The 12,534-nt window shown below is 52.3% G+C and overlaps 2 protein-coding genes across 16 annotated transcripts; both read left to right on the plus strand.

Moving 5' to 3' along the window:
* Nucleotides 1-310: 310 nt before the first annotated feature.
* Nucleotides 311-4,060, plus strand: TTC36 (tetratricopeptide repeat domain 36). Its single transcript, XM_054241327.2, has 3 exons — nt 311-454; nt 1,434-1,622; nt 3,717-4,060. Exons 1-3 carry the CDS (start codon nt 337-339, stop codon nt 3,977-3,979), a joined length of 570 nt encoding a protein of 189 aa, XP_054097302.2. The 5' UTR covers nt 311-336; the 3' UTR covers nt 3,980-4,060.
* A 216-nt stretch (nt 4,061-4,276) lies between these two features.
* Nucleotides 4,277-8,938, plus strand: TMEM25 (transmembrane protein 25). Of its 15 annotated transcripts, none has more exons than XM_078339605.1 (9): nt 4,277-4,725; nt 4,913-5,009; nt 5,291-5,602; nt 6,052-6,342; nt 6,555-6,686; nt 6,913-6,943; nt 7,216-7,316; nt 7,453-7,542; nt 7,693-8,938. In XM_078339605.1, exons 2-9 carry the CDS (start codon nt 4,940-4,942, stop codon nt 7,764-7,766), a joined length of 1,101 nt encoding a protein of 366 aa, XP_078195731.1. In that variant the 5' UTR covers nt 4,277-4,725; nt 4,913-4,939; the 3' UTR covers nt 7,767-8,938. The 15 variants fall into 15 exon arrangements, with proteins under 15 accessions (XP_078195731.1, XP_078195734.1, XP_078195733.1 ...); XM_078339608.1 differs by having other exon boundaries at nt 7,456-7,542; XM_078339607.1 differs by having other exon boundaries at nt 4,916-5,009.
* The last annotated feature ends 3,596 nt before the right edge of the window (nt 8,939-12,534 follow it).

Below are 12,534 nucleotides of genomic sequence, written 5' to 3' on the forward strand. Positions count from 1 at the left end.
ATACAATACACTGAAAGCATTTCAGGGAGAAGTTGGAGAGCACCTTCTCTTAGCTGCACTCCACCTTAAGGCTGAAGCTGGATTTGTTTACTGTTTCTCCCGGGGGCAGGGGCAGTTGAGAAATAACTGCCAGTTGAGAAATATTCTGCCAAGCCAGGGTCAACCCTCCAGGCCACAGGTTGAGCAAATGCTATGGCCCAGAAAGGGAGACACTCCTCATGAAGGGGTGGTCTTCATCCTTTTAGATCAACTTCCTGCTGGAGGCTCCACCCCTACCACTGTCCTCCCTATTCTCTCATCCGGAGTCGTCTTTTGGGATTTTTGGAGTTGAGCACCATGGGGACTCCAAATGATCAGGCAGTGCTGCAGGCCATCTTCAACCCTGACACCCCATTTGGAGACATTGTTGGATTGGACATGGGAGAGGAAGCAGAAAAGGAAGAACTAGAAGAAGGTAAGCATTTGACCTGAAGTGTAGCTCTGCACATAGGCTGGCCTGCTGGCCTTCCACGGTAGCAGAGGGAGGTGATCTTGTAGGGCCCCTTGTTCCATGACCCTTGGATTATGATTGAGATTGGAATCAGAGAGGCTGGCTGCTCCTTAGTGCACTGATGCTTTGGTAAGAGACGTCCTGCCAAGTGGAGTAAGCTAGGGTATGTCTCTCAATCCATCAGCTCCCTTGCCTCTGAATTTACCACTTAATTGCTTGTATGATCCAAGCTTAACTGCCAGGTGATGTTAAATTCTCACATTTTTTGTCATAACAGAATACCACCACCACGCCTACCCAAAATAAGGCAGGGCATGGTGGCTCAGTTGAGTGGTTCCAATATGGCAACCACAACCAGTATCTGTTAAACACTGTCACAAGCCAAGCTCCAAGCTAACTCTTCCACAGAGTGAGTGCATTCACTGCCTTTTCCGTTAGCCCCTAATTAAGGAGTTTTCAATATCCTTTGTTTCTAGAGGAATAAAGCCTACACTTTACTAACTCAGGCTGAAACGCTGAGGGCTACATCAGAAGTGGTGTTCATGATCCGGGAATATCATGGTGGCCTTTGCATAAGAGGCAGTGTGATAGAGCAAAATGCAGACAAAAGCCAGAACGACCTGGGTTCTCATCCAAGCTCTGCATGTATGGCCTGTGTGACTTTGAACAAGTTCTTTAACAAGCTGAGGAGTTTGTGCTTCATTCTCTTGGCAATGGGGAGCCAGCTAAGACCCCTTTCCAGGTCCCTTGGAACTCAGGCAACAGTAGCCCCCAGCCTTAGCTACCCAATCTCCCCCATACCCCAAACACTGCAACTGACCACTGCTGTAACCCATACCCAGTCAGCTCTGGCTCAAATCTCAGAATTCCAAAGCCTGAGGTGGCTTTTTCTTCTTGCTACCAACTGCACATCTGGCCCTTCATGGCTCCTTCCCTGGCCCAGATGAAGCTTTCCCTCAAGCACAGCTGGAGCAGTCCAAGGCCCTGGAGCTGCAGGGGGTGATGGCAGCAGAGGCTGGGGACCTCAGCACAGCTCTGGAGAGGTTTGGCCAAGCCATCTGCCTGCTGCCTGAGAGGGCTTCAGCCTACAACAACCGTGCCCAGGCCAGGCGACTCCAGGGAGACGTGGCAGGTAAGGAGAGATGCCCTGTATCCTCTGCAAAAGGGGCCATGGGAGAGCACAGACCAGACGTGAAGTAGCTGTGGGGCTAGGGTGGCTTTGCTAAACTACTCTGGGGGCTGTCTTCTTACCTATAAGGTAGGAGATATAGCAGGGGCCCTGCTAATCTAATGGGGCTATTGTGAAATTCAAAAGAGACTGCATTCCATTGATTAAGGAACATTTAATGAGAGCCTACTACGTGGTAGTATAGTAGGCTGGTGCTGAAGACACTGAGATAAAAGGTATGTTGATTGCCAACATTTATATAGCAGTCACTGTACCAGGCATTAAGCACTTTACATACAAACTATAGTAAATCCATCCTCACAACAACCCTAAAAAGTATATACTATTGTTACCCCAGTTTATAGATGAAGAAACTGAAGCATGGAGAGGCTAAGTAATTTGCCCACTATCATACAGTTAGCAGCAGAGCTGGGATGTGAACCAGGTGGTAGGGCTCCAGAGTGTGTGCTCTTAATCCCCACATGATACTGCTCCTCAAAAGGCTCCCAGTCCAGGGGGCAGACAGACACGTAATTCTGAGACCAGCGTAACACGTGTGAGAGGGGCCAGTGTGGGACCCATTCCTGAAGAGTGAGTTTTCCAGTATGAGTATGAGTTAGCTGGTGAATGGAGAAGGTAGTCTGTAGAGGTCCAAAAAGCAGATAGAGGCACAGAGAACTTCAGGTCTTCAGGCTGGCTGGAGCAGGGAGTGGAAGAAGGATGGAGAGCTGAACCTGGAGCTGTGGGCAAGGGCAAGACCCTGGGAGTGTTAGGCTAAGACTGTGCTGTCTTGAAAACATGGGGAACCACTCAAGGGTTTTAACAGGGGAGTGACTGGATCAAACTCCTGCTGCATTCAGTTTATTCTAATTAAGCGGAGACAATGGGACCATGCTGGGGACCAAAGATCAGGCTGACGGGAAGGTATAAACCGAGGAAACCTAGTACTACTTGACTGTTAGGAGCAGTGGTGATGCAGGTGCTCCCAAGACCAGCAATCCCAGGCTGGGGAATTTTGAGTCGCAAGAACCACGGTAGCTGGCGCGGCCGCAGGTGGGCGGGGGCTCCGGCTAACACTCCAGGAACAATGGAAAACTCCCAAGAGCCCCTTTCCAGGTTTATCTACCCCAGATCGCTGAAGACAGCCTGCAGACCAAAACCCCAGAGAGACGCAGAGGTGATTCCAACTGGAGATTCCTCCAGACCAGCTCCTCTGAGGGAAACCAAGGAGTACTGCAACCTGAGAGCTTCTCCAGAGGCTCAGGCTCTTTAGGAGACTAGAGAACATGAGTGAATTGAAGCAGAGCCCGGAATGAAGGCAGCCTGGTGGACTTACAGAAGGTGGCTGACTGCCTGAGGTTCTGAGTTCAGAGTTCTGAGGCCCAACCCAAGGAATTTATGATAATAAAAATAAAAATGGTGCAGGTCAGCTCTGGCTCCAGGACCAAGGAAATTAGATACATGGAGATAACCAAAGAATGATGAAAGGCAATCAGTCCAGGAAATAGGGGAGAGAGGTGTTCTAGAGCAAGCAATAGAAAAAAAGGCCCTCAAAAGGAAAACAATGAGAATTTGACTTGATTGTACTTGTAAGAAATGACTGCAGTTAATTTTTTTGAGCCCTGACATTCAGAATCAGTCACCTGACACAGTGGATGCTTAATAACAGGTGTGGAATAAATTGGCTGCTACTTGCCCGGGGAAGTGGGTCAGACTCATAAACTTGGTGACTATTCAGAATCCTGCAACGTTCATGTTTTCGTGTATTAGCGGTGGAAAATAATAGAACAAGGCGAGACCTGTACTTCAGTCCCAGCTCTGCCACTAAGTGGCCTGGCTGTACAGCCCCGGGCAAGTCCTCTCAACTCTTCTACAGTCTTCATCTGTAATGGGTGTAACAGTCCGTACCTCTAGCAGGTGCGAGGCGAGTTGTAAACGGCCCCACCCGGGAGCCGCAAGAACCACGGCAGCTGGCGCGGCCGCAGGTGGGCGGGGGCTCCGGCTAAGCCGCCCCAGACGCCGCTGACCACCGCCCCTCCCGCCCCGTCGGTCCCGCAGGTGCCCTGGAGGACCTGGAGCGCGCGGTGGAGCTTAGCGGCGGCCGGGGACGCGCCGCCTGCCAGAGCTTTGTGCAGCGCGGACTCCTGGCGCGGCTGCAGGGCCGGGACGACGACGCCCGCAGGGACTTCGAGCGGGCAGCGCGGCTGGGCAGCCCCTTCGCGCGGCGCCAGCTGGTGCTGCTCAACCCCTACGCCGCGCTGTGCAACCGCATGCTGGCCGACATGATGGGACAGCTGCGCCGCCCCGTCAACGGCAGCTGAGCGCTGCGGAGCTCCGGCGTCTGGGGGCGAGGGAACGGGAAGGGGGGCGCCTGAACCAATAAAGTCGTCGGGCCTCACCAACTCTGCCTGCTCCTGCGTCCTGCCTGCGCCCGGCGAGAAGGGCACCCGGGGGGACTCTGCGCGGGGGGCCCTTTGTGCGGACTAGGGACCCGCCAGGAGGTTGGTGAGCTGTGACCGCCCACCTGCCGGAGGAGGGCCTGTGGGGGCTTGTGGTCGGGCATCGATTGGCCCTGCCTGGTGCAGCCCTCGCCCCTGCAGCGGACTGCGGTGCTCGTCAGACCTGAGCAGTTGCTCCGGCGGCGCTCGGGGAGGGAGCCAGGTGAGCCGCCCTGGTGGCTGGGGGTGGTGGGGAGCGGGGGCGGGATGCTCGGCGACCCCACTCTCCCCTCACCCCTTCCTCTTCCGCTCACATTCACCAGAGCCACCAACATCAAGAAAGGGGGCGTAGGGCGAGGGATGGGAAAGAGAACAAGGCAGGAGGGAGGATAGGATTGGATTGGACGTAGGGCGAGGGATGGGAGAGAGAACCGAGCAGGAGAGAGGATGGGAAAGGGAAAAGCAATCCCTTTGGGGGAGGGGCGAGTGTGTGTGTATGTGCGTGAGTGTGAGTGTCCGTGCGTGCAAGGTGCGGTTGCACAGATGCTCGTTGCTTCTACGGATCTGCGGGCGGGTGCCTGTTTGTAGCCCGGAGTCGGTGCTCGGTTCTGCGCCTGCAGGGTATCCAGGTATCTGCTGAGCGGGTCTGTGCCTTTGGGCTTTGCCGTTCGTGTCCGCGCCTTCGCCACTGGGAGCCGGTCTACATTTGTGTCTCCGTGCATGGTTCTTTTTGTTTCTGGAGAGTACATTGTGGAGAAATTGCTAGGCCTGCCCACTCTCACCTGGCTGACACGGATACCTGATCCCTTCTCTCAGCAGCCTGGGGCCCAGGCCCGGGCCACCATGGCGCTGCCTCCAGGCCCAGCCACCGTCCTGCACACACTGCTACTCCTGCCAGCCCTTCTGAGCTCAGGTACACCCCTGTTCAGTCGTTTACCAAGTGCTTCTGGGGTCCAGAGCCCCCTCTCTCCTCTCTTTGTCTGCACTTCTGTTTGGGTACCCACTCCAGGCCCCAGGCTCTGAAGCCCCTATTCCCCTCACCCACCTACCCTAGCTCCAACCAGTCAGTCCCTGGTGAGAGGACTCAGGCGCCCTTTCCCTTGGCCTGCTGCTCCTCTCACTGGACCTCTTCCTGGTCACAGCACAGTACCAGCCCTGCCCCAGCCCTTCCCAGAGGCCCCTGCTGTGTTCCAGGTTGGGGGGAGTTGGCGCCACAAATAGATGGTCAGACCTGGGCTGAGCGGGCACTTCGGGAGAATGAACGCCACGCCTTCACCTGCCGAGTGGCAGGGGGGCTTGGCACCCCCAGATTGGCCTGGTATCTGGATGGACAGCTGCAAGAGGCCAGCACCTCAAGACTGCTGAGTGTGGGTGGAGAGGCCTTCTCTGGAGGCACCAGCACCTTCACTGTCACTGCCCAGCGGGCCCAGCATGAGCTCAACTGCTCCCTGCAGGACCCCAGCAGTGGCCGGTCAGCCAACGCCTCTGTCATCCTCAATGTGCAATGTGAGTACCCCTGAGGTGGACAGGGAGAGCAGTTCTCTGCCAAAGGACCCCCAGCAGCCACCAGGCAGGTGGTCCGCAGGACATTTAGCAAACACTTAAGCACTTTGCAAATATGAACTCATTTTATCCTCTGAGTAATCCCATGAGGTCATTACTATTGTCACCATTTTACAAAGGAGAAAACTGAGGCACAAAGAGGTTAAGCAGTCCATCTAGGGTGATGGTCCCGCTGGTAAGAAGCAGAGCCAGGATTCACATCTGGGCTTTTGGCTCTAATTACGCTCATAATCACCACGAAATGCTGCCTCTCTGGCAGGTCCAGCCATTCTGTTCTCAGCATCCCCTCTGAGGAGGGGCCCAGGCCCCTGGCCCCCATCTGGGTTTGGGAAGATAGGGCCAGGCATATGAGGGGCTGTGGTAAGAACATATTGGCATCTGCTTTGCACCAGTCAAGCCAGAGATTGCCCAAGTCGGCGCCAAGTACCAGGAAGCTCAGGGCCCAGGCCTCCTGGTTGTCCTGTTTGCCCTGGTGCGTGCCAACCCGCCTGCCAATGTCACCTGGATCGACCAGGATGGGCCGGTGACTGTCAACACCTCTGACTTCCTGGTGCTGGATGCACAGAACTACCCCTGGCTCACCAACCACACCGTGCAGCTGCAGCTTCGCAGCCTGGCGCACAACCTCTCGGTGGTGGCCACCAATGACGTGGGTGTCACCAGTGCCTCGCTTCCAGCCCCAGGTGAGCATGCCCAGCAACTGGCCTAGCAAAGCCTCAGGTGGGCACAGGGGTCCCATCCCCATACAGAAATGAGAGTACTTGTTGCCCTGTGGGTGGGTCTTGTGGATGAGGTAACCCTAGTCACCTTGGGCAAAGAGGGCAGAGTAGTACCTATGGCATGTTGGGGTTGGGGACACTGCCCAGTTGGGACCTAACCAGAGGACATCCTTCAGGGCTCCTGGCTACCCGGGTAGAAGTGCCACTAGTGGGCATTGTTGTGGCTGCTGGGCTTGCCCTGGGCACCCTCGTGGGGTTCAGCACTTTGGTGGCCTGCCTGGTCTGCAGGAAAGAGAAAAAGACCAAAGGTAGGCCAGGGACACGGGACAGAGGGTGGCTGGAGGAGTGGTGATAGGTCAGGCTGAGCAGCAGCCTGGGCAGAACCAGTCATCTCTGACCGTGCCAGAGCACTTCCAGGGTGTGGCCATGGGTAGGCCATTACCCTGTGGGTCCTGGGTCTGAAAGAGTAGGAGGAGGAAAGCCCAGCGTGGGAGGGCACCTTGAGAATTAGAGATATGGCTTCTTTCTCCGCAGGCCCCTCCCGGCGCCCATCTCTGATATCAAGGTAACTCTTCCTGGGGGTGGACAAGCCTCATAATCACCACGAAATGCTGCCTCTCTGGCAGACCCAGGCATTCTGTTCTCAGCATCCCTTCTGAGGAGGGGCCCAGGCCTCTGGCTCCCATCTGGGTTTGGGAAGATAGGGCCAGAGGTATGAGGGGCTGTGGTAAGAGCATATTGGCAGGATGGGGACAGGAGGGAGCCTGGGGTTTCTGGTAGAAGCAGCCGTGCAGCCTGTGCCAGGGTGCATATCCATTCTGACTGTCCTCCCTGTAGTGACTCCAACAACCTGAAACTGAACAATGTGCGCCTGCCACGGGAGAACATGTCCCTCCCGTCCAACCTTCAGCTCAATGACCTCACTCCAGATTCCAGAGGTACATCTAGGACCCTGCTATTGACCCCTGCTTAATCTTCAGAAGTGCTTCTGAGAAAGAGAGCTTGGTGCTTGGGAGGGGCAAGGCCCCATCAGGCACACTCCTCGTCCTCAACACTGCCCTCTTTGTCACCCAGCAGTGAAGCCAGCAGACCGGCAGATGGCTCAGAACAACAGCCGGCCAGAGCTTCTGGACCCGGAGCCTGGTGGCCTCCTTACCAGCCGAGGTATTGGGAAAGGGCCTACCGCCCTCCTCCTCTGCTCCCCAGCCCTGTGCTTATGCCAGAGGCCTCTAAGTGCCCAAGGAGCAGAGAGGGCTCTCCCAGCTTCCACAGAACAAGCGTTACTGAGTCCCCTGGGCTTCTTTGATCCCACAGGTTTCATCCGCCTCCCAATGCTGGGCTATATCTATCGAGTGTCCAGTGTGAGCAGTGATGAGATCTGGCTCTGAGACAAGGGTGTTCTCTTGGCCTCCCGACACCCTCCCTTTCCTCCAAGGCATCCTCTGCCTAGCTATTTCGCCAACAGGAACAGGTCATGCCACTGCCACTTTTGCATGCCCTCCTAGCTGGGGTGCCCTCTGTCATGCACATGATGCACTTCACTGGGCTCTAACCCACAGAGGGACAGGTATCTTTGGCAAGGCTGCTAGTTGGACCTAAGCCCCTCATGCTGACTCAGGGTGGGGCCTGCATGTGATGACTGGGCCCTTCCACAGGGAGCTCTTTGGCCAGGGGTATTCAGATGTCATCCAGCATCCCCGTGTGGCATGGCCTGCTGTATGCCCCACAAGGGCCCTGCATGGATTTTTCTCCTTCCTATGCTATGTACCCTCAGGTAAAATTTAGGACCCTGCTAGCTGTGTAGAACCAAACTGTCCTTTGCACAGAAACCAACCCCTGGTCCAGGGGCACTGGCCAAGCACAAACGAGTCCTTTTTGCTGCATACCTCTCTGCCCTTCTCTGTCCCTTCTGTCCCCACCCCCTCTTGGGAATTCTAGGTTATATGTTGGACCTTCTGTACTTCTTCACTGGGCACTAGACTTTTCTATTGGCCTGTGCCTCGCCCAGTATTAGCACAAGTCAGGGAGGAAGAGGGAGGTGATGAGTCCAGTAGCACCCAGGACGGCTTGTAGCTGTGCCTCATTTTCATACGGTGTTAGCACTTTAAGCACATACCCTAGGGGAGGGTATGAGTGAGGGGCACAGAGCCCTCTTTCTTTGTGGCTTCCCCAAGTTTGGCCTTCTGTGATTCACTGTGAGTGTCCTGAGCTCTCGGGATTGATGGTTTCCCTCTCAGCTTGTCTCCTCCACCGTGGGACCCCAGCCCTGACCAAGCCCTGGTTGCCCCATCAGCAGGAAGCTGCCCTTCCTGGAGGATGGTCACCACAGGCACATGATTCAACAGTGCTGGAAGCTTTAGGGGGACATGGAGAAAGGAGGAGACTACATACCCCAAAATGACCTAAGAACACTTTAAAACACAACATGTAAATGATTGGAAATGAATATAGTACAGAATATATTTTTCCCTTGTTGAGATATTCTTTTGTAATGTTTTTCATGTTACCGCTTAGGACAGTGCTGAGCACACAGCAAGTTTAATAAACTTGACTGAATGAATTTACATATCTCTGCTTCATTTCTATGTTTTGTGTGTGGTTTTTTTTGTTTGTTTTTTTGAGACAGAGTCTCACTCTGTCGCTCAGGCTGGAGTGCAGTGGCCCGATCTTAGCTCACTGCAACCGCTACCTCCTAGATTCCAGCAATTCTCCTGCCTCAGCCTCCCGAGTATAGCTGGGACTATAAGCACCAACCACACCCAGCTAATTTTTATATTTTTAGTAGAGATGGGATTTCACCATGTTGGCCAGGCTAGTCTCGAACTCCTGACCTCAAGTGATTTGCCCACTTCGGCCTTCCAACATGCTGGGATTACAGGTGTGAGCCACTGTGCCCAGCCTTCTTCTAATAGGTTTTTTAAATGAAGTTTTCCAGTCTGACAGTGGAAAAAATACAGCAAGCACCTATATACCCACCACCGAACTCTGATATTACCAAACTTTCTTCAGAAAAGTAAGTATTTTTTTAATTACACTGTTCCCAATGGCAGGATTAGCATTTTCTATTTTAGAAGTGCCGAGTGGGGTTCTTAACTATAACTAGCATCTGATTCCACTTGGTCCAGCTGCTGCTTCCCACCTCAGAACTGGGCTTAGATAAGCTGAGCCCCTTCGTCCTGCCCACGGGAACAGAAAGCTTAGACTGGGCTGTGATTTTTTTTTTTTTTAGCACAGAGTTATGCGGTTCATGTAAAATTTTGTTAAATCCATATGTATGTATGTGTACATGTATATAGAGAGAGCACGTGTGTGTGTGTGTGTGTCTTGCTCTGTCTCTCGGGCTGGAATACAGTAGTGCAATCATACCTCACTGCAGCCTTGAACTCCTGTGCTCAAGAGATCCTCCCACCTCAGCCTCATGAATAGCTGGAACTACAGGTGTGTGCCATTGTGCTCAGCAAATTAAAAAGATTTTAGGGGGACCAGGTGCGGTGGCTCATGCCTGTAATCCCAGCACTTTGGGAGGCCAAGGCAGGTAGATGACAAGGTCAGGAGATCAAGACCATCCTGGTCAACAAGGTGAAAACCAGCTCTACTAAAAATACAAAAATTAGCTGGGCTTGGTGGTGTGTGCCTGTAATCCTAGCTACTTGGGCAGCTGAGGCAAGAGAATCGCTTGAACCAGAGAGTCAGAGGTTGTGGTGAGCATGGTGACTCATACCCGTATCATAGCACTTTGGGAAGCTGAGGCAGGTGGATCGCTTGAACCCGGGAGTTCAAGACCAGCCTGGGCAACACAGTGAGACCCCATCTCTACAAAAACACAAAAATTAGTCAGGCATGGTGGGTGTACCTGTAGTGCCAGTTACTTGGGAGGCTGAGGCAAGAGGACCACTTGAGCCCAGGAGGCAGAGGACTCAGTGACTGAGCTGCACCACTGCACTCCAGCCTTGGCCACAGAGTTAGACCCTGTCTCCACAGAAAAGAGAGAATCTCCATACGGTTTTCCATAGGGGTTGTACTATTTTACAGTCCCACCAATATAAGACTGTAAGAGTTCCCTTTTCTCCCCATCCTCATCGATACCTGTAATTCTGTCTTTTTAGTAATAGCCATTCTGATTGGGGTAAGCTTGTATCTCACTGTGGTTTTGATTTGCATTTCTCTGATGATTAGTGATGCTGAGCATTTTCTTGTATACCTGTTGGCCATTTGTATGTCTTCTTTTGAGAAATGTCAGCTGGGTGTGGTGGCTCACACCTATAATCCGAGCACTTTGGGAGGTCAAGGCAGGTGAATCACTTGCAGTCAGGAGTTTGACACCAGCTTGGCCAACATGGCAAAACCTATCTCTACTAAAAATACAAAAAATAGTTGAGCATGGTAGCACATACCTGCAATCCCAGCTACTTGGGAGGCTGAGGCAGGAGAATCGTTTGAACTCAGGAGGCAGAGGTTGCAGTGAGCTGAGATCATGACACTGCATTCCAGCCTGGGTGACAGAGTAAGGCTGTCTCAGAAAAAAAAAAAAAGGAAATGTCTCTTTTGCCAACTTTTTAATGGGATTATTTGGTTTATTTTCCTGTTGAGTTGTTTGAATTCCTTGTATATTCTGGGTATTAATCCCGTTGGATGAATAGTTTGTGAATGTTTTCTCCCATTCAACAGATTGTCTCTTCACTCTGTTCATTATTTCTTTTGCTGTGCAGAAGCTTTTTACTTTACTAAGACCCATTTGTCTATTTTTGTTTTTGTTGCTGTGCTTTTGAGGTCTTGGTTGTAAATGTTTTGCCTAGACCAATGTCCAGGAGAGTTTTCCCTAGGGCTTCTTCTGGTATTTTTATAAATTCAGGTCTTATGTTTCAGTCTTCAATCTATTTTGAGTTGATTTTTATATGTGGTGAGAGATAGGGGTCCAGTTTCGTTCTTCTGCAGGTGGCTATCCAATTTTCGCAGTACCATTTATTGTGGAGGGTGTTCTTTCCCCACTCTAAGTTTTCATCGGCTCTGTCAATGGGCTGTGATTTAAAAATAAAAAATTGAGGCCGGGGCGCAGTTGGTCACACCTGTATCCCCAGCACTTTGGGAGGCCGAGGTGGGTAGATCACGAGGTTAGGAGTTCGTGACCAGCCTGGCCAATATGGTGAAACCCCCCTCTGCTAAAAATACAAAAATTAGCTGGGCGTGGTGGCGCATGCCTGTAGTCCCAGCTACTCAGCAGGCTGAGGCAGGAGAATCACTTAAACCCAGGAGGCGGAGGTTGCAGCGAGCTGAGATTGTGCCACTGCATTCCAGCCTGGGTGACAGAGCGAGACACCATCTCAAAACAAAACAATATTTGCAAGCCTCATGGTAACCTCAAATTAAAAAACACACAATGGAAACACTGCTTTTAGGATCCTTTCCTTATCCTTGACCTTTGGGAGTTTGATTATTAAATGCCTTGCGGTAGTCTTCTTTGGGTTCAATCTGCTTATGTTCTATAATCTTGTACGTGGATATATGGGTATCCTCTAGGCTTAGGAAGTTCTCTGTTATCCCTTTGAATAAACTTTCTACCCCATCTCTTTCTGTCTCCTCTTTAAGACCAGTAACTCTAGATTTGCCCTTTTGAGGCAATTTTCTAGATCTTACAGGCGTGCCTCATCCTTTATTATTTTCTTTCATCTTTCATCTCCTCTGTTTTTTTTTTTTTTTTTTTTTGAGACAGAGTCTTACTTTGTCGCCAGGCTGGAGTGCAGTGGTGCAATCTCAGCTCACTGCAACCTCTGCCTCCTGGGTTCAAGCGATTCTTCCGCTTCAGCCTCCCGAGTAGCTGGGACCAGAGGTGCATGCCACCACACCCAGCTAATTTTTGTATTTTTAGTAGAGACGGGGTTTCACCATGTTGGCCAGGAAAGTCTTGATCTCTTGACCTTGTGATCCGCCCACCTTGGTCTCCCAAAGTGCTGGGATTACAGGCATGAGCCACCGCACTCGGCCGTATTTTTTTTTTTTTTTTGAGATGGAGTCTCACTCTGTCGCCCAGGCTGGAGTGCAATGGCGTGAACTCAGCTCACTGCAACCTCCACTATCTGGGTTCAGTGATTCTCCTGCCTCAGCCTCCCGAGTAAATAGGACTACAAGTGCACACCACCATGCCCAGCTAATTTTTGT

Source organism: Callithrix jacchus, chromosome 10 (assembly GCF_049354715.1).
Source record: "Callithrix jacchus isolate 240 chromosome 10, calJac240_pri, whole genome shotgun sequence".
NCBI classification, from domain to species: domain Eukaryota; kingdom Metazoa; phylum Chordata; class Mammalia; order Primates; family Cebidae; genus Callithrix; species Callithrix jacchus.